Source organism: Lentinus tigrinus, assembly GCF_003813185.1.
Source record: "Lentinus tigrinus ALCF2SS1-7 unplaced genomic scaffold L226scaffold_8, whole genome shotgun sequence".
In the NCBI taxonomy this organism is placed as follows: Eukaryota; Fungi; Basidiomycota; class Agaricomycetes; order Polyporales; family Polyporaceae; genus Lentinus; species Lentinus tigrinus.
This window is the reverse complement of record NW_027137917.1, coordinates 1,111,046-1,127,281: the sequence shown is the minus strand read 5'-3', so window position 1 is coordinate 1,127,281 and position 16,236 is coordinate 1,111,046. Positions and strand designations below refer to the sequence as shown.

Genomic DNA, 16,236 nt, shown 5'->3' with positions numbered 1-16,236 from the left:
TCTCGATTGCCTATGCGCTTACATTATCAATCAGTCACCCCTCCTCTCCGATCACCACACCGAGTTCCCACTTCATCCAGTCCTCCTGCGATACCTGGACTAAGATCTACCGCTTTCCTCTACCTCCTCCTGCTACTCGCTTCGCTCTGTACCACTCCTGCTGTCAGTTGTGTCTCTGTCGAACAGTCTCTTCCCGAACCTCTGGACCGTCATGGTCAACATGTACCAATAGCATTAGTAGCATCGTCGTGCTCCCCAGACCGCGCTCCACATGTTCATATTTCCGCCTTCCTATGCTCCCCTTCTGACTTCTCTACTGTGATTACCACCCCTATCCTCACGCTGACAGTACATACACCGACTTGTCGTATCTCACTTCATGTCCTGCGTTGTATCATTGTGTACAGGCGCGGTTTGGCATGTTCATAGGTCTGTATGTCAGCGAATGGCATGTCTTCATACGCAATACCGTCAATCCCATAGCATGCAATGTAAGTATACAGGCCCACAAGTACCACAAGTATCGTCCGCAAATTACTAGTACACATTCCACCACAAACATCCTTCCAAGCATGAAGGGGCGAGAGCTTCAAGGCATGAACTCTGCGAAGGTGTCGGCAAATGCGACAACGAGAGTGCGGATCAGATAGATGTATGCACACACCTTCTTCGGCCAGGAGCGTCCCCTCCTCGATGCACACTTCAATGAACTCGGCGATGACGAGATGCCTTCGTTTTGGCCTGCAACAAAACTTCAGTTTGCACATTGCTGGTTTCAAACCGGTGGTACTCACTTGGACGTCCGCTTGATGAGCTCCTGGCGTCGGCTGATGTCGCGTTTGTCGAGCACGACATGGGTGAGCTTTGGCTCATCGAGGTCAGCGATCCGGCCACCGTTGTCCTTGATGAGCTTCTCGATCGCAGTAAACCTGGTGGTGAAGGTCAGTATGATGGGGAAAGGAGGCCTGCCTTATTTCAGTAGTGACGAACCGTTTCTCGATGTCTGCTTCATTCTTCGCCTTGATTGACATCCCATGCTTCCTGGCATTGCTTGGAGAGTCGAGATAGAAGCACCTGGGCATGAAGGTCAGCACAAGATGTAACGAGAAGCGCGCGCTTGACTGACAGGTGCTTGAAGATGTGCTCTTCGTCGTAGTGCATTGCGTCGTCATCTTCGCCCATGCGGACGTCTCCGTCCTCGTCCTTAACCTTGCCCTGCAGGGAGGTCATCGCGTTAGTGTTGCAAAACTTCCAACTTCAGGGGAGGCTGAGTACTCACCTTCCCGGACGACTGCTGGCTCTGCAAGCCCTCCTTCTCGATCTGTTCCCAATCGTCGTCGTCAAAGCCAGCTTCCACATCCTCGCGCCGATTGTCCTCGTTGTCCGAGTCGGGCTCGGGCTCGTCCGGCTCGGGCTCAGTCTCGCTCTCCGTCTCGGAGGCTAGCGTGGACGAAGCAGCACTGCGAGCCTTGCCGACATCGAACCACTCTGCCATCGACGGATCAATAGGAGTCTCCTCGTCCTTGTCCCTGGGGGCGGCACGCTCTTCTTCGGGCGTCTCGCTCTTGCCCTTGCTGGTGGAGGCCGCAGGGATGGAGACTTCGGGCTCTTCCGGTTCTTCTTCGGTGTCGCTGTCTTCCGCGTTGTACTCATCTGTCTCCTTGCGCGCAGTTGTAGCATGGAAGAAATACCTGGATCATGCGGTGAGGATGGTCAGAAAAAACCATATCAGTGGTAGGAACGCACTTCTTCGTGAGTGGCACAATCTCCCCTTCGGCGACACAGTCGAGGATCCATTGAGGTCGAATGATATCACATGTATCCTTGTTCATGATCAACTTCAGATCATATGCTAGCAACAGTGTTGTGAATATGAGGAGTACAAGTCAACGGAAAGGAACATACGGGTGGTTTGGCCCCCATAGACCACGAGCAGCTTGGGGTCGTTGCGGGCAAATTGGACATACTTGCCACCATGAGCGTGAATCCTTATGCAGGCTATCAGTATTGTGAACACTTCAGGAGAGTGAGCCACATACATCTGCAGCAGCGCCTTCTTGTCTTCGGCGCCGGTCCTTGACTTGGGATCGGACGAAACCACTGGATCAATCGTGTGAGTGCTTGATAAACTTACTACAGAGGGTTACGCTTCGACTTACTGAACTTGTAGTCCTTGAAGAGATCAGACTCGACCGGCACGTCCTTAAGGTTGGTACCCTGGTACTCGGGCATGATGGTTGGCTATACTCTGCTTAGTCCAGGCTCGTCAAGTCAAACAGGAGAGCATAATCACGCACCTTCTTCGCGGTCTTCTTGGTCTTCTTCTTGGGTTTACTGCAGGGGTAGTGGCGGATAGTCAGCGCACAGGACTGGCCGACGCGGGCCACTGGCCACCACGCACTCGTCATCATCATCCATCTTGCGCTTCTTATCAGACCGTATACTCTCCAAGACCGCTGTCAGCATGGTTAGCGACAACGCGACAAGCCACATCGTAGCAGAGAGGGATCGAAGGCTACTCACCAGAAGCCGTCATACAATCCGCGATTGACAGGTCATCGCGAATATAGAGCGCGCGGGGAAACCGCATTGTGAAACCTAGGTGGTATAGCTCTGAGCTCACGATCTCGGCCGCCTTGACCTTCAGGATGAACGAGCTTGGGGTGAAAAGCGCAATCCATGGTCAATCACTCAATCAAACCCTCGAGTAGAAAGAGCTTACTCTTCAGGCTCGAGATAAACATCGCCTTTGTCTTCATGTCCTTTCCTCGAGCACTGCAGGAAATCAGGCATATTAGGTCCCAAAGGCTTCCATGGCTTTTGGCGGATCCAGATGTAGTCGGCGTAAGAGAGACCACTTCCGATCCGGACAAAGGTGCTGTACCTGAAGAGACCGACATTTGCTCAACGTCACACAGTGGACGAGACGAGATGACTTACTTTGGATCCTCGTCTTCGTTCACACGACGATCGTCCAGGACAGCGCAAATGAGCGTGGACACGCCACCTGAGCGTCTTCCAGTCCCGTAGTTGCCCCCTGTGCCAGATGAGTTCTGGACTGCATCATGGGACTGCGTTCAAAAGTCTCACCGACGACAATAACATCGACAGTCTCGCCCATATTGTCCTAAGATACGTCTCATGGGTATACGGCCATCGCATACAACATGTCGCACCCACCATATATTCAGGTTTGACCTTATAACGCACGCGTGAGACGTAGTATCGGGGGCATCAAAACTAAACTCACCTTGATCCAGTCCTTGTTGCGCCCGTTCAACACGTACTCCGCGTCGGGATGCTTCAGTATAAGACCCTCGCCCCTATTCGCGACGATGTCCTCCATTCTGCGCCGGACGTCCTTGGCGGTCTTACCCTCGTACTCCGTTATGAACTCGATACGTCCGGGTACCTCTTTGAGGCATGACCGGAGGTTCCGCTTGCGGAACTTAGTCGACTTGTGCAAGAGCGACATCCCGTTGAGGTAGAGCAGGTCGAAGACCTTGACTGCGAAGACTGTTAGTTCATTGCCCGATAACAAGGATGCAGTACCTACAGCATGGTCGTGGGCTGTACTCTTTCTTTGACTTGTCTGCGGTACTGGATGAATATACTCGCGCTTAATGTAATTAAAGCAAAAGCTCGGGACTGACCAAGCGCCGCCGTCTTGAGGGTGCCAAATGGCAGATTGCGCTCTGACACCGGATCCCATACAAGCATCTCTCCATCCAATATGATTCTGTGCGTGCTATGTCAGCAAGCGCCTATATTAGTCCAGCGACAACTTACTCGTCAACACGATCATCGAACGCTGCGTCGATATAAGGAGTCAAGCTGCCCGTTCCTACGTGCTTGCCGTACAGGTACGTGTAGTCCTTGCCTTTCCTGTACCGGGATGAGAGACCACACAGTTTGCGCTTGAAAGATAGCAAACCTTGAACAATAGAAGTACTCGCTGCCGCGCTTGTGTAACTGCATACGCTCTCCGTCAAGCTTCTCCTCGATAATGAATGGGCGTCCACCCATCTCCCTGACGGAGTCCTCGATCTTCTTTGTAGGACGCTTGCAGAGCATAGGCGCGAAGGCGCGGAACAGCTGTACTGCTTTGTCCTGATCCCAAAGCATATGAGCAAAACTCGCACGGCTCGAGGAGTCAAAGCGCACCTCGTCGTTCAGGCGGCGATTGGGATTCCATAGTTCCCATGCGACCTTCTTGAGGTCAGAGCATGTATTGAACAAATCGTACGCATCGGGATGGAAGACACCGAAGACGGTATTCTCTTTGACCGATATTATCATGTCTAATGATCCGTGTGAGCTTGCCAGTAGAATCATACAAGCGGACAACGATGGCCGCCAACCTTTTAGAATGATGCGTACGAGCCACCTTTGCTCATCCGGGGTTGTCTGGTTGTAGATACGTCGTAATACGTGTGATTGTTTGTCTCTGTTGCGCATTCGTCAATCTAGGTGCCCACTGCACAAGACAGCGAATGCATACGATTTGCCCATGTTCTGGGATAGTTCGTCCAAGTAGTCATTGACTTCGTCAATCGACAAGGACCCCTCAACAATCGAGGACCGCTTGTTCACAACTTCGTAGAGCACTGTAGGGAAGTCGCCGGACGTTTTCTTGATTGGATCCACGGAAGTCAGTGAGACTCTGGCAACACCCAACCACTTGAACGTACCTCTCGATCGGTTGGCTTCTTCCAGTTCAACAGCCGAATGGCGTCAGGATCATGACGTCCTAGACCAATCAGTTTGATGTACGCCTTAGCAAGGTTCTTCTCCTTCAACCCATAGACAGCGCGCTCGCGGTCTTTCTGTCATGAGCACCTAAGCACACGAACGGTCATTGGCATAAACGACGAGCATACCTGAGGAATAATCAACCTAAGGACTGGGTACAGGTTGGGCCCAACTTCTTTTCGCCAGTGCTGCAGTCATATATGTCAGAGTTGGCGGGGCCGAGTGGTGGGCTCGTAACCACTTACGCTGAACCACGACGCAAGAAGTTTCCGACGCTTGTCTGGCTTCCGTTCATTTTGCAACCTATCAAACAAGGCGGCAAGTACATGGAATGGGGCACTGCCTCTGTTCTGTGGTGGCTCCGGGTAGGAAACGGGGTGGTCTTCAGCCGCCACCGCAGGTGGCGACGCTGGTGGTGATGATGGAGCAGGTGTAGGTTGCATGGTGCCGGGTCGAGGACGTGGTCTTCCCAGTGCAGGCTCAAATTCCTTCGAGAATTGGACGACTGGCAGAACGTTGGATGGGACAACCCAATGCGTGGTTCGATTGCAACCTGCGAAGTTGAGATGACGGTGGTCGGAGGAGGCAGCGAGCGTTTATGTATGTTGAGAGGCACAGCCACACGGCCCCGGTGCTTCTGTCTGAGTTTGCCGGCAGCCGCACGGCGTTGACTTGAGCTCGTAAGTAACAGTAAGTACCGAGGAGGGAGAAGGTTTTGTCCCGTCTGACTCGTCCAACAAATTCGTTGAATTCTGGACCATCGATGCAGGGGTTGTACTTGATGTGCCCGTGACGCAACGACTCTATCACTGGACCAAATACGAGTTTGCTTCCTATGCAAGTCGACTCCAGGATCTTGCAAGAGGTCCCATTGTCTGCCCACCATATACTTTCTACATTCACGCAAATATGCGTCGCTGTCTCATAGTAAGAACAGGGTGATTGTTATGAGTCATGGACAGTAGTTGTAGATTTAGCTACTAAGCCACATAAGTCTTGGTAGTTATCGATTATAGCTGTTACCGAAATGAATGATGCGCTTGCCGCAGTTGTGCCTCGACCCGACGGCGCGGAAACTTGTCTACCGTCGTCGATGTTCGTCGGATGTCATTCTTCGGTTTCGAGCAAAACAACGACCTCGAGAATGAAAAGCGGAGGTTCCTTGAAGGCGGGCTTTCCGGTGCCAAGCAAGAGGATGTAGCCGTTTACACTTGGGGCGAGGAGAATTACGACGGCCTCGGAGATGCATTGCTGGAGGGTGGCGACGAGCTCAATGACGAGACTTTTGGGGCTACAGGAGACATAGGTGCGTCGCTGTGTCAGTCGTGCTTTGCCTGAATCCTCACATTGCGTACGCAGGCAAGGACTTCGACTTTTCCGGGACCGCCTTGCCCGAGCACGAGAAGGCCGCTCCGTCTCAATCTGCCCATCTACCGCAGACTGGTCAGTCCCAGCAGCAACCCTCTCAGCCCTCCCAGAAAGCATCACATCTCGAGTCCCGTACGGTTGTCCTACACATGTCGCTATGCCGATCCTCATCTTCTGCATGCAGCCCACTCCTCTCAGCTGGATGCGATATGGGGCAACAAATCGCCGTTCTCTGTCCTACCGCGCAGCAATGGTTCAAGCCGTGCAGTTGACCAGCTTGCCACTCAGAGCCCCAAGTACACCCACAAACCTGCGAGTCTCAACCTCGGCCCCGATCTGCACAAAGGGGTCCATACGCTAGAGGAGATCGAGAAGGAGATGCTCGCGGCCGCCGCGGCGCAACACCGCCTGCAGCAACAACAACAACAACAACAACAACAACAACAGGCAGATGAACATAGCTTGCAACGGGAGTTGCAACAGCTGCAGCTTCAAGAGCAGATGCTCCACCAGCAACACCAGCCGGCGAGTCCCAATCTCCTGCAATCTCCTACCCGTGCCCATGCCCAGCGTCCTCCGGTTGGTATCCAGCATACCGCGACTCCCCCTCCGCGCATGCACCCACATTCCCAATCGCCGCGCTTCCATCAGCAACAACAGCAGCATCAGATCCACCTCCTTCAGATGCAACAGCAGCAGCAACAACAACAACGGCAGTTGCTCGAACTTCAGGAGCAGCGGGAGCGACAACAACGCCAGCAGCTCCTACAGTTGCAGGAGCAACTCAAGTTGGAGGAGTTGGAGAGACAGCAGCAGCAGCACCGCTTGCAACAGCAGCAATTACAGGAGCAGCAGTACATCCAGAACCACCTCATACACCAACGAGGCATCAGCCCGGCGTTGAGCGATCTCCACCACCGCGGTTTGAGTCCGGCTATGGGCGAGCGCGCGCGACGGGTGGGGAGACAGTCACCCGCGGTCATGACGCCCCAGGTCCCGCTCGACGTCCCCTTCGCACAGAACATGCAGTACCTACCGCAGAATATTCAGATGCAGCAACGCCTTCTCGCAGAGATGGCCCAGGCCGAGTTCTTGAGTACCATGCAAGGACCCGGGCACTCCGAGCGCGACGCGCGTGAGGCACGCGAGCTGCAAGAGATGCTGCGCGTCGAGGCTATGCGCAAGATCATGGAGGCCGAGCGCATGGAGGAGAAGCGGAAGCGGAAGTTGGACAAGATTGCTCATATGGTGTGTGTTCTTGCGCGTCCGCTGTGTCTACCCGAGATCCTGATAGGTGCTGTAGTCGCGCTATAACGACCTGATGACTCAGTCGGACAAGGACTTCATTACGCGGATCCAAGTGTCCCAGCTCGTAACGCAAGATCCATACGCGGATGACTTCTACGCACAGGTCTATGGTGCTATCCTTCGTTCTCGCATGGGCATCGCCACTTCCGAGGACCGCGTACTCAGGTTCGGGTCCGGTGGCGGCGTCGGACTTGGACTCGGACAGAAAGTTCCTGGACGACGTCAGAGCGCGATGCAGCGTATGGAGGCCCAAGTTGAGCGGATCGTCAACAACGCCAGATTGCGGGAGAAGGAGAAGACTTGTACGTGTTCGTATTATGCTGCGGGATACACTTCTTCTGACGTTCACTATTACTTTAGCTCTGAACAACCTCCAGGGCGCATTGGGCAGAACATCTGGTCGGAGCTACAAGGCCGCTCCTCGTCAGCTGCTGCAGGTGGACACTTCAAATGCGTCGACATCCCCTACGACTTCGCATGTGACTGCCGCGCACATCTCGAAAGCAGACTCGACGAAACAGGAGGGCGAGGGTGCTGCGCGCGAGGCGGCCAAGATGGGTCGCGAGGCTCTTGCCGTGGCTACGGAAGGCTTGGTTCGAAGAGAACCCTTGACACATCGGGAGACCCTCGTGAAGCTTGAGCACCTGTATGACCTTGTGCTCGACGTTGAGCAGCGCCGTCGTGATCAGCCTCCTCCTGAGGAAGTTGAGGAGTTCGAGCAATGGTATGTTTGACATTTCTCTTACCGTCGTCTGTCTAGTTCTGATAACCTTTCTCAGGACAACGGAGTGCAACGCCATCATCGACCAGATCTTTGACGAGCTTATGGTCTCAGAGCCCCTTGAAACGAGGTACGAGTGGTAACTGTGGCTCCACGGACACACATTGAAAAGCGTCTGTAGCAAACCTCATCCCTTCGTCTCCCTCATCACTCCAATCAAGGGCAAGAAGCTCCTGCCGCGTGTTGCTCGTATCTTTGAGCTCCAGCGTATGCAGGTTCTTCTCACTCTTATTGTTGCATGCTTCCTCCAGCTCGACGTCGTGACTCAAGCCCCACTCCTAGACACCCTGGAGGAGACGCGGGAGGTCAAGGAGTTAGAGGCGCAGACACAAGCCTTCCAGAACAGCGTCGTACAGAGCATTCTGCCCGTCATTGCGAAGGCACAGATGAGACTCGTCGTTGGGTTGTTCGGTATTCTGCTAGATGAATGCACCATCCAAACGCTTGTCATGACAAGGGTGAGTATACCCCCCTGCTCAACTCTGAGGCATGGGTACTGATTTGATGATGCATGCTCAGCCTGGCATCGCCCTTCTCACTCTCTTCTTTAGTCGAGTAGAGGTCCTCCGTCACAACGTCGCCACTGGGTCTGAGGTCGAGGAGCTTCCAACTCCAGAGGAAATGCAACGTTGGTGCGTATCGCACATCACCACCTCATACGAGACCCCAGTTTTGACTTTTCGATCGATAGGCACATGATGTACAACTTGCTTTTCGACATGCTGAGACCGCACCTCCAGTTGCTCTTCCCCTCCGTCCGTCTTGCTCTTCAGGCCAACACGACCTTCGTCAACATCCCCAATGCAGACGTCATGGACCAACCCGTCTGGCAGTTCCTCGCCACCCTCGCCGTGCACGCGAACGAGGAGCAGCAGCAGGCGCTCGTTACCGGACTGCGGGAGATCGTGCTCGAGAACGTCGCGACAGCGACGAAGGGCTGGGGAAACGACAGCGAGGAGCGGCGACGCCTACGCCTCGCGAACGTGAACATTTTCCTGCACGCGCTCGGCCTGGACAGCTCGCAGATCACGCTGTAGCCCCCGATCTTCGTACGATGTTTGCCACTCTGTATGTATCCACGGACCACTGCTGGAACATTTTGAAAAATCCACGTTGATTGTTGTATGCTAAGTATGGGTGGTTCCGAGGGTGTCGCGTGCGAGTGTGTCGGGTCGTGTCTTTGGGGTTCGCCGGATTACGTATACGAAAGTTACGAATGTCTACTGTAGTCTAGTCGCTGTTCGTACGTACAATATGCTGTCGTTGCCGCGTTCAAGCTAGAATTGTCCCGAATCGATACCAATATACGTAGTAGCTGTTGCGATGGAGGGGGCTAGTGAATGCATAGAAGGTCGCGGACATTGTGTGGCTGGGTGAGCATTCCATCGCAACCCGTCAGCTGGGTTCTCCTTTCCCGACCTCGCTTTGCTAATGTCTCCTCATCCACGATAGTCCCAAGGAGGTCCAGGATGGGAAGCTCGTTCCACTCAGGAAGCCGCGCATCTGGGAGCTCAAGCAGTCCCGTGCGTGTCTCAGCCGCGGATGCAGGCGGAAGCGACATGAGCGGGACAGTGAACAGCTTCTTCTTCCGCGCGTGCGCCTCCGCCGGCATGTACTTCACGTGTGAGCCGGCCTCGAGGTGGTTCGTCGAGAGCGACGCGAAGTCAGCGTAGTTCGGGTAGAGCATGACGTAGCCGCGGAGGTAGACGAGCTCGATGAAGTATTTCTTCCAGGAGCGCGTCCACCTGTTGGAACGCACCTCTGGTACGACGGCTTCGGAGAGCGGGAGGACTGCGGAGGTGAGACGGGTGGTGAGGTAGGTGTGGAACTCGCGCCATTGCTCGGGAAAGTACACCGCACCCCAACTGCAGGGGATCTGAGAGAGGTAGGGAGTGTCGGGGTGAGAGAGACCTGCGGATTTGAAGGATGAGCGGGCGTCGAAGAGGTGTCGGCCTTCGGGGTGTAGCTCAAGGTTCTTCTGCTGATAGAGACTGATGCCGAACATGTTGGGGTTTCGATCGTTCGGCCTACCGTATCTAGTACTACGTCAGACCCTCACATCATACATGTATCATACGGGAAGTGGGCTCACCGATAGCGCAGCAGGGACATCTTCACCCATGCGTAGAACAGCGGCGAGAGCTCGACGTCGTCCTCCAGGATCAACCCGTACGAATCATTATTCTGCGGGTACCAGGACTCCACGACGGATGTCATCAACCCGCCGTGCACGACGCGATGGTGCAGAAATGTCTCTCCTGAGGCCCACTCAAAATCACTGACGAGCCGGAGCGTCTCCTCGTCTGCGGTTTGCTCGACGTTCATGCGTAGGTTGAGGGCGTCGCCAAAGTATCGAGCGTTCGTCAAGGAGGACAGGAGCCGGCGAAGCGAGTACGGACGACTGTCCGTGATGACGGATAGCTCGATCTGAGGAACATGCCAATCTATTGTGCTGTGTCAGGTATCGCGAGGTATGTCTATACGGGGGATCGACGTACTCTTCCATCCACCGATATCCACCGCGGCCATCCAATCGCAATAGGGCAGGTCCTCCCTTGGGATGCGGATGTCGACTGGAGTAGAGTCGGTAGCTGGGTGCATCTCGGCAAAGACCGCAAGGAACCAGGAGGCGACGTCTTCTTCGACTGCGGATATGAGCACGTCCACTTTGTGAGCCAACAGTGGGCGGAGCTCGCCGCCTGACCAATAGAGCGTCCGGGCTGACAGAGAGACGGGCTGAACGGTGACGAGAGAGGTACATTCTTCTAGGTCGGCGGTCTTGCTTGGTGCAGCATCCGTGCTATTGCTCAGCGCGATCACCTTGACCTGGTGGCCCTGGCGTGCGTTGCTGCAAGCTATGGGAGCGATGCGGCGTAGGTCCGGCTCGTGTACGACCATCAAGAAGGATCCCAACTCTGTTGCAGGTATTTCACCTTGGAGGATGAACTGCGAGCTATCGGGACTCGCCTCGACAGTGGACACAGACGCATGGGTGCCTGCAGAGGGAAGTCCTTCGTGCCGACGGTGAAGGCACCAAGCGGAAGACAAAGCGGGAGAGCCGAAGACCGTGCCGCCAGATAGGTCTGAACTGATGCGAGAAATGTGATCGCCGAGAGCGATCCAGGGTTCGCGAGTATACTTGGCATCCAGGGTGTCGGGCAGCAGGAACGTCGGAAGCACAAGCGGAGGTACCAGATACGAAGCTTGCTGCGGCAGGGAAGATGGCACCAAACAAGTTGAGCCGTCCGAGTTGGAAACAACACCTCTCGGCCCGATAGGTAGGGGCCGGTGAGAAGGATTGTTGAGCAAGAGATAGTCGCGGGTCGTGGCATCCAAGCTTCTAAAACCTCCAGCATCTGCGAGAAGTACCCAGTCCGTTGTTGCACGTTGACCGGCCATGATGACGGCTGCGCCTTCGCTGGTCCCTTCAAGCCATTGTGCCAACGAGAACTCGAGGTCGAGGTCGTCTGTCCTTGATAGGATGGCGCGTAACGACTTCCGTATCTGCGGATGGTACCGTCGAGGACTTAGAAGGACAACTTCGACAAGCGTGCGAGACGGACGGAGCAAGCTGTGAAGATGCGACTCGAGACCCTGGATTGAAGCGGACGTCACGGGAAAGATAATCGTCAGAGACGAGGAGTTCGTAGACGTGATGTTATGATTAGAGTCTTGTAGGCGTATGGTGTCCAGCCCGAGGCGCCCATCTCCCGTAGAGCGGTTGTCGCTGATTATTGGTCCTTGACCCGCGAACTTGTTTCTTTTGCCGAGACGGAGGATAGCATAACGAGTGAGCCAAACTGCGAAGCAGAAACATAGGATGCTGTATAGCATTTTCGAGTAGAGCTTGTGCGTTTGCCTCCGAGCCTTGAGGATCGGGGAGCTGGGCTGCGACATTCCGACGATGAAAGGTATCCGAGAGCGAAATGAGATGAGGCGACAACGAGCAAACGATGAGGGTAGATGTTCAAGGTGACGAGCGCCGGACTCAACCACTTCGGAATAAGCCGCCCAACTGTGATCACATTTTTCCGAATCCTAGGACCTATAACCAATCATCCAGCTCTCTTCTCGAGAGTCATTTATCCTGCCCATCTACTAGGAAGCGATCCCTCTACCATCTTTGCAATCAACATGGCACCGTCAAAAACGTCTGGAAAAGCATCGAGCGGAAAGAAAGAGAAGGTCTTCCACCCGCAGTCTCGCAAAGCGGGACAACTCGTCCGGACACAGCTGCGAAAGAGCAAGCTTGTTGAGCTTTCGAAGGAGCGGTACAAAAAGCAGGGGTCTCAAGGTATGTACAACTTTATCGCATTTTGTGGCCGACGCCAACATGCATACAGTCAGCATATATAGCTTCTTCTACCATGCCCTCCCTCCAGAAGGCGAACTGAGCCTGGATGAGCTGCACTTTGTTGTACGGGATATTTGGCTCGCGCGACTCGACAGCGAACTCGATGCGGAGAAAGCGGCACGGCGCAAAGGAAGGCCAAGGAGCTTGAAGGAGCAGAAGCTGGAGGAACAAAAGCTGCGGGAAACCGAGTTGTATCGCACTGGCATGGGTGAGTCCCTGTTCAAGTCAATGTTTCATTCAAAGGCCAATGTCGTCGCGCAGAGGTGATCGACCTCACGCACCCAACAAATGTCGAACTCTTCCGAAAGTGGGATCAGAAGGAGGCCGCGTACGTGCAACAACTGCGTTTCGTCAGGATATCGAGCGCATCTCCCGATACTGTCGTACTTGCGCGACCCGGTCAGCACCCTCTCTTGAAGGAGGAGCAAAAGAGAGAGGCCGCTTCCCAAAATCCGGAGGACGCAATGGACACTGACGAAGTGCCCTTACTTCTGGAGCCGCCTTCGAGATTCGCGTCCACCATTCAAACGATGGACGGCGCATGAGACGGCTGCCTGCCTGGAAAAGGTGCCCTTACATATTCTTAGCATAGGTGCGTCCCAATAACATCTGTAGTCTTTCGCGGCTCACGCGGCTGCATATATCTCCCAGTGTATCGATACATTATTTTCCTCTCTCTCTTGAGATGCGTCTGCCTTCGTGTCCACTCCTGCATATGTGAGGTGAAGCAAGCGTTCAATTAGATCGATAGGATGTGTTTGCTAAATGGTCTATCATACAAGCAATCCTCCCCTAGGAGCAAGCATCAGTTCTCGTACACCACCTCTACGAACCTCTCGTCCTCCAACTCCCGAGTCGACACACTCTCGTACGGGACAGGCGGACTATCCAGATCCCAGTCCCTCCTCATGCGGTTGTAGATCAGCTTCATGCTGCTCGTCGCGCCCCTCTCCAGTACCAGCTGCAACAACACCACATACCCTGCCGCGATGTGTGCCGGGCTGGGTTTCCTGATCTCGACACGGAAGCGCACCCCGCGCACAGCTGCCATCACGCCCTCCCTGTCGCGCTCCCGCGAGTCCGCGAGTACGCACGACAGCATGAGCGCGTCCGAACCAGCCACGTATTCTCCAGTGGAGATAGATACTCCCATCTCCTCGAGCAGCCGCCTGCAGGTTGTATGTGTATGCTGCGCGTCCTGCGTGGAGAGGAGTCGGTAGCTCGTTGGTTTGATGCGGAACAGCGCGCCAAACCATCGTTGCTTGGGCGTAGACGTCAGGACGAAGGAGCCCTCGGAGAACGCGGACATGGGTGAGGCCGGCGAGACTTGACGACCGCGCGGTTTCCTCAAACGACCTCGCAGTGTGAGAGGCTCGAGGAGTTGGACCTGCTTGCTGGAAGATGTGGTGCTGGAGGACGCAGCGGTAGTGTTGCTCCTCAAGGACGACTTGCGGTCGGATTTGGTGTCCACTGTGAGGTATCGTCGGCCACCCCCCGCGTTCTCCTTGTCCTCGCTCGGCTGAGTACGTCTCCGAATGCTGAGGGGCCTAGTCTGTTCCCGCGGCATCTCGACAATACAGAAGGGGTCCTCTTCATCGTCGTGGACCTGGATCGGGTCTCCGAATTGACGAAGCGGCGGTGGAGGCGAAGTCGTGGTCAATGGGGAGAAGAGCTCATCATAGTCGGCTTGCTCGCGGGATGGTGTCTCTCCCGCGGCCTGCATCGCCTGGAGATGCTGGGCGATCTGGTGCAGGAACTCTTGAACGCGCACATCCTCGACTTGGGGTATTTCGATTGGCGGTAAGGGCGCCTGTGGCCGAGGAGACCGGAGAGACGGCGGTTTGGGCGAAGAAGTTGATCCCTCAGCAGAAGAGGGAACCATTCTGGTAGTTGGCGCAAGCAGCGGAGCCTCTCGCAGGCGACTAGGACCAGGAACCGGCGACGGGGAAGCAGACCTCTGTGGGCCCGCCGGCCGTGCCCCCGCTCTCGACGGCGTCGGTGGACCTGCCCGCGGAGGAAGTTCAGCCATAGCCCGTTCCCTCTCCTTTGCCTCTGCGTCGTGCTTGGCCTTGCGTCGCTTCGCGCGTTTCTCCGCCAATCGCCTCTCCTCGGCCTCGTCGTAGTTCTCAAGGTGCTTATCGCGATACTGGACAAGCAAGTGATAGACACCCTTCTCCCACGACGGCTTGGGATCCATGAGGAGAGCCATAATCTGCTCATCGTCGGCGTCCGGCCACAACGTGCGCAGGTTGGCGAAGATGTTCGGATCGATGTCGTCCTTGTTCGTGAGCGGGCGCGCGATGTCGCTCAGCTTTGGTATGTCGCACTTCATTTGTTTGGGCTTCTGGCTCGTGTAGAACGGATGTTTGAGGATCTCGGCGATGGTGATGCGCTTCTTGACGTTCTTCTCGAGCATGCGGCGTATGAGGTCCTTCGCGCGGTCATCGATGTCAGTGGGCATCGTGAACTTGCCGAGCTTAACTTTCTCGAGGAGAGTCGGGAGGTTCTCGTCGTCGAACGGAAGCCGCCCGGCCAGGAGCGCATAGAGGATGACGCCACAGGACCAGATGTCCGATGCCGTGCCATCGTACTCCTCGCCCATGATGACCTCTGGAGCAGCATAATGTGGGCTGCCACAAGCGGTGAGGAGCATGTTGTCCGCGCCCTGCCAGATCGCCATGCCGAAATCGGCGACCTTGATGTTCTTATCGCGGTCGAGAAGAAGGTTCTCGGGCTTGAGGTCGCGGTGTGCGATGTTGAAACGGTGACAGTAGTCGATGGCGGTGATGATCTGCTGGAAGTAGCCGACGGCCTCCTTGGAAGGGAGGCGGCCTTTGCTGCAGAGGTAGTCGAAGAGTTCGCCGCCCTCCACGTACTCGAGGATGAGATACAGCTCGGTCGAGGTCTCCCAGACATCGTAGAGGCGCATGATGTTTGGGTGCTCGATGAGCTTCATGATGACGATCTCGCGCTCGATGCTGTGCAGGATACGGTCCGCCTCGTCGCCGAGACTGTGGAGGGACATGCGCGAGCTGAGGAGGGCCGTCTTGGACACGATCTTCACCGCTGCATACTGGCCCGTCTTGGAATGGCGGGCGAGGCGTACGCGTCCTGGCGGGGGCCTGAGGACGAGGAGCGGACATGAGTTGGGGAGACGCACCTGAGCTGCCCTTGCCGATCGTCCGTCCGACCTTCCACAACCCGATCATCTTGGGGTCTCCGCCCTGCTTCGAGAGGCGGGGAAACTGGCTTGGAGAGCCGGTGTCAGTCATGGCGGGTCGTCACGCGTCAGTAGGCGATGGTGGAAGTGAGAAGTAAAGACGTGGTGAGGAGGTCAGCTCCCCCCGTTCAGTAGTGTTCGGCTCCCCGGGGTGGCTGACATGCCACGCTAACCTCCGGAGCTTTGTTCGGTACAAGTGAGTACTTGCAACAAGTGTTCACGGGGTGGTGTTTCGTCTCCGATATTGTTGTGGCGAACTTTGCTGTGGTCCGAATCGGCACCGTTTGGGAGTTGCACAGTGACGCGGGCCGCGGGATGGTGGCTCACGAGCGCCTATCAAACATACAATAGCGGGTCTCACTGGGCCAAGCGCCAACTACTACTCAGTCTCTTCCCCTCACCAACCACCAAGCAACTCGTTCTATCTCTACGTGAGTATTTTCTCCACGACCT

General features: G+C 55.4%; 5 protein-coding genes across 5 annotated transcripts; 2 read left to right on the top strand and 3 right to left on the bottom strand.

Moving 5' to 3' along the window:
* Positions 1 to 386: 386 nt before the first annotated feature.
* On the bottom strand, positions 387 to 5,331 carry L226DRAFT_552273 (DNA ligase 4). Its single transcript, XM_067682863.1, has 28 exons — positions 4,998 to 5,331; positions 4,881 to 4,940; positions 4,692 to 4,826; positions 4,502 to 4,632; positions 4,362 to 4,447; positions 4,165 to 4,301; positions 3,935 to 4,110; positions 3,790 to 3,885; positions 3,654 to 3,739; positions 3,557 to 3,592; positions 3,251 to 3,507; positions 3,181 to 3,198; positions 3,091 to 3,127; positions 2,941 to 3,037; positions 2,723 to 2,884; positions 2,524 to 2,657; positions 2,402 to 2,456; positions 2,298 to 2,334; positions 2,160 to 2,241; positions 2,040 to 2,100; positions 1,906 to 1,988; positions 1,747 to 1,852; positions 1,280 to 1,691; positions 1,127 to 1,215; positions 991 to 1,074; positions 795 to 929; positions 665 to 741; positions 387 to 603 (listed from the first exon to the last, which is right to left on the bottom strand). Exons 1-28 carry the CDS (start codon positions 5,193 to 5,195, stop codon positions 590 to 592), a joined length of 3,081 nt encoding a protein of 1,026 aa, XP_067537211.1. The 5' UTR covers positions 5,196 to 5,331; the 3' UTR covers positions 387 to 589.
* Positions 5,332 to 5,856: 525 nt separating this feature from the next.
* On the top strand, positions 5,857 to 9,246 carry L226DRAFT_569875 (uncharacterized protein; the record flags this gene model as incomplete). The annotated part of the gene is made up of 9 exons (XM_067684363.1): positions 5,857 to 6,058; positions 6,112 to 6,252; positions 6,305 to 7,368; positions 7,424 to 7,730; positions 7,789 to 8,152; positions 8,208 to 8,279; positions 8,331 to 8,667; positions 8,729 to 8,841; positions 8,901 to 9,246. 9 exons carry the CDS (start codon positions 5,857 to 5,859, stop codon positions 9,244 to 9,246), a joined length of 2,946 nt encoding a protein of 981 aa, XP_067537210.1.
* A 296-nt stretch (positions 9,247 to 9,542) lies between these two features.
* Positions 9,543 to 12,106, bottom strand: L226DRAFT_552271 (uncharacterized protein; the record flags this gene model as incomplete). Its single annotated transcript, XM_067682862.1, has 4 exons — positions 9,543 to 10,245; positions 10,302 to 10,653; positions 10,708 to 11,880; positions 12,025 to 12,106. 4 exons carry the CDS (start codon positions 12,104 to 12,106, stop codon positions 9,543 to 9,545), a joined length of 2,310 nt encoding a protein of 769 aa, XP_067537209.1.
* Positions 12,107 to 12,249: 143 nt separating this feature from the next.
* On the top strand, positions 12,250 to 13,238 carry L226DRAFT_381582 (uncharacterized protein). The gene is made up of 4 exons (XM_067674391.1): positions 12,250 to 12,503; positions 12,553 to 12,771; positions 12,825 to 13,155; positions 13,215 to 13,238. The coding sequence occupies exons 1-3, from the start codon at positions 12,344 to 12,346 to the stop codon at positions 13,106 to 13,108; spliced, it is 663 nt and encodes a 220-aa protein (XP_067537208.1). The 5' UTR covers positions 12,250 to 12,343; the 3' UTR covers positions 13,109 to 13,155; positions 13,215 to 13,238.
* A 130-nt stretch (positions 13,239 to 13,368) lies between these two features.
* On the bottom strand, positions 13,369 to 15,835 carry L226DRAFT_506126 (Pkinase-domain-containing protein; the record flags this gene model as incomplete). Its single annotated transcript, XM_067678067.1, has 2 exons — positions 13,369 to 15,674; positions 15,724 to 15,835. The coding sequence occupies 2 exons, from the start codon at positions 15,833 to 15,835 to the stop codon at positions 13,369 to 13,371; spliced, it is 2,418 nt and encodes an 805-aa protein (XP_067537207.1).
* Positions 15,836 to 16,236: the final 401 nt, after the last annotated feature.

Bases quoted from the DNA above. Each gene is read 5' to 3' on its own strand.
- L226DRAFT_381582 (XM_067674391.1), top strand. From the start codon at position 12,344: ATGGCACCGTCAAAAACGTCTGGAAAAGCATCGAGCGGAAAGAAAGAG. The intron at 12,504-12,552 runs GTATGTACAACT...ACATGCATACAG, and splicing joins CAAAAAGCAGGGGTCTCAAG to TCAGCATATATAGCTTCTTC. The intron at 12,772-12,824 runs GTGAGTCCCTGT...GTCGTCGCGCAG, and splicing joins GTTGTATCGCACTGGCATGG to AGGTGATCGACCTCACGCAC.
- L226DRAFT_552273 (XM_067682863.1), bottom strand. From the start codon at position 5,195: ATGCAACCTACACCTGCTCCATCATCACCACCAGCGTCGCCACCTGCG. The intron at 4,111-4,164 runs GTGCGCTTTGAC...CTTTGGGATCAG, and splicing joins ATCGCCGCCTGAACGACGAG to GACAAAGCAGTACAGCTGTT. The intron at 2,658-2,722 runs GTAAGCTCTTTC...TTTCACCCCAAG, and splicing joins GTTTATCTCGAGCCTGAAGA to CTCGTTCATCCTGAAGGTCA.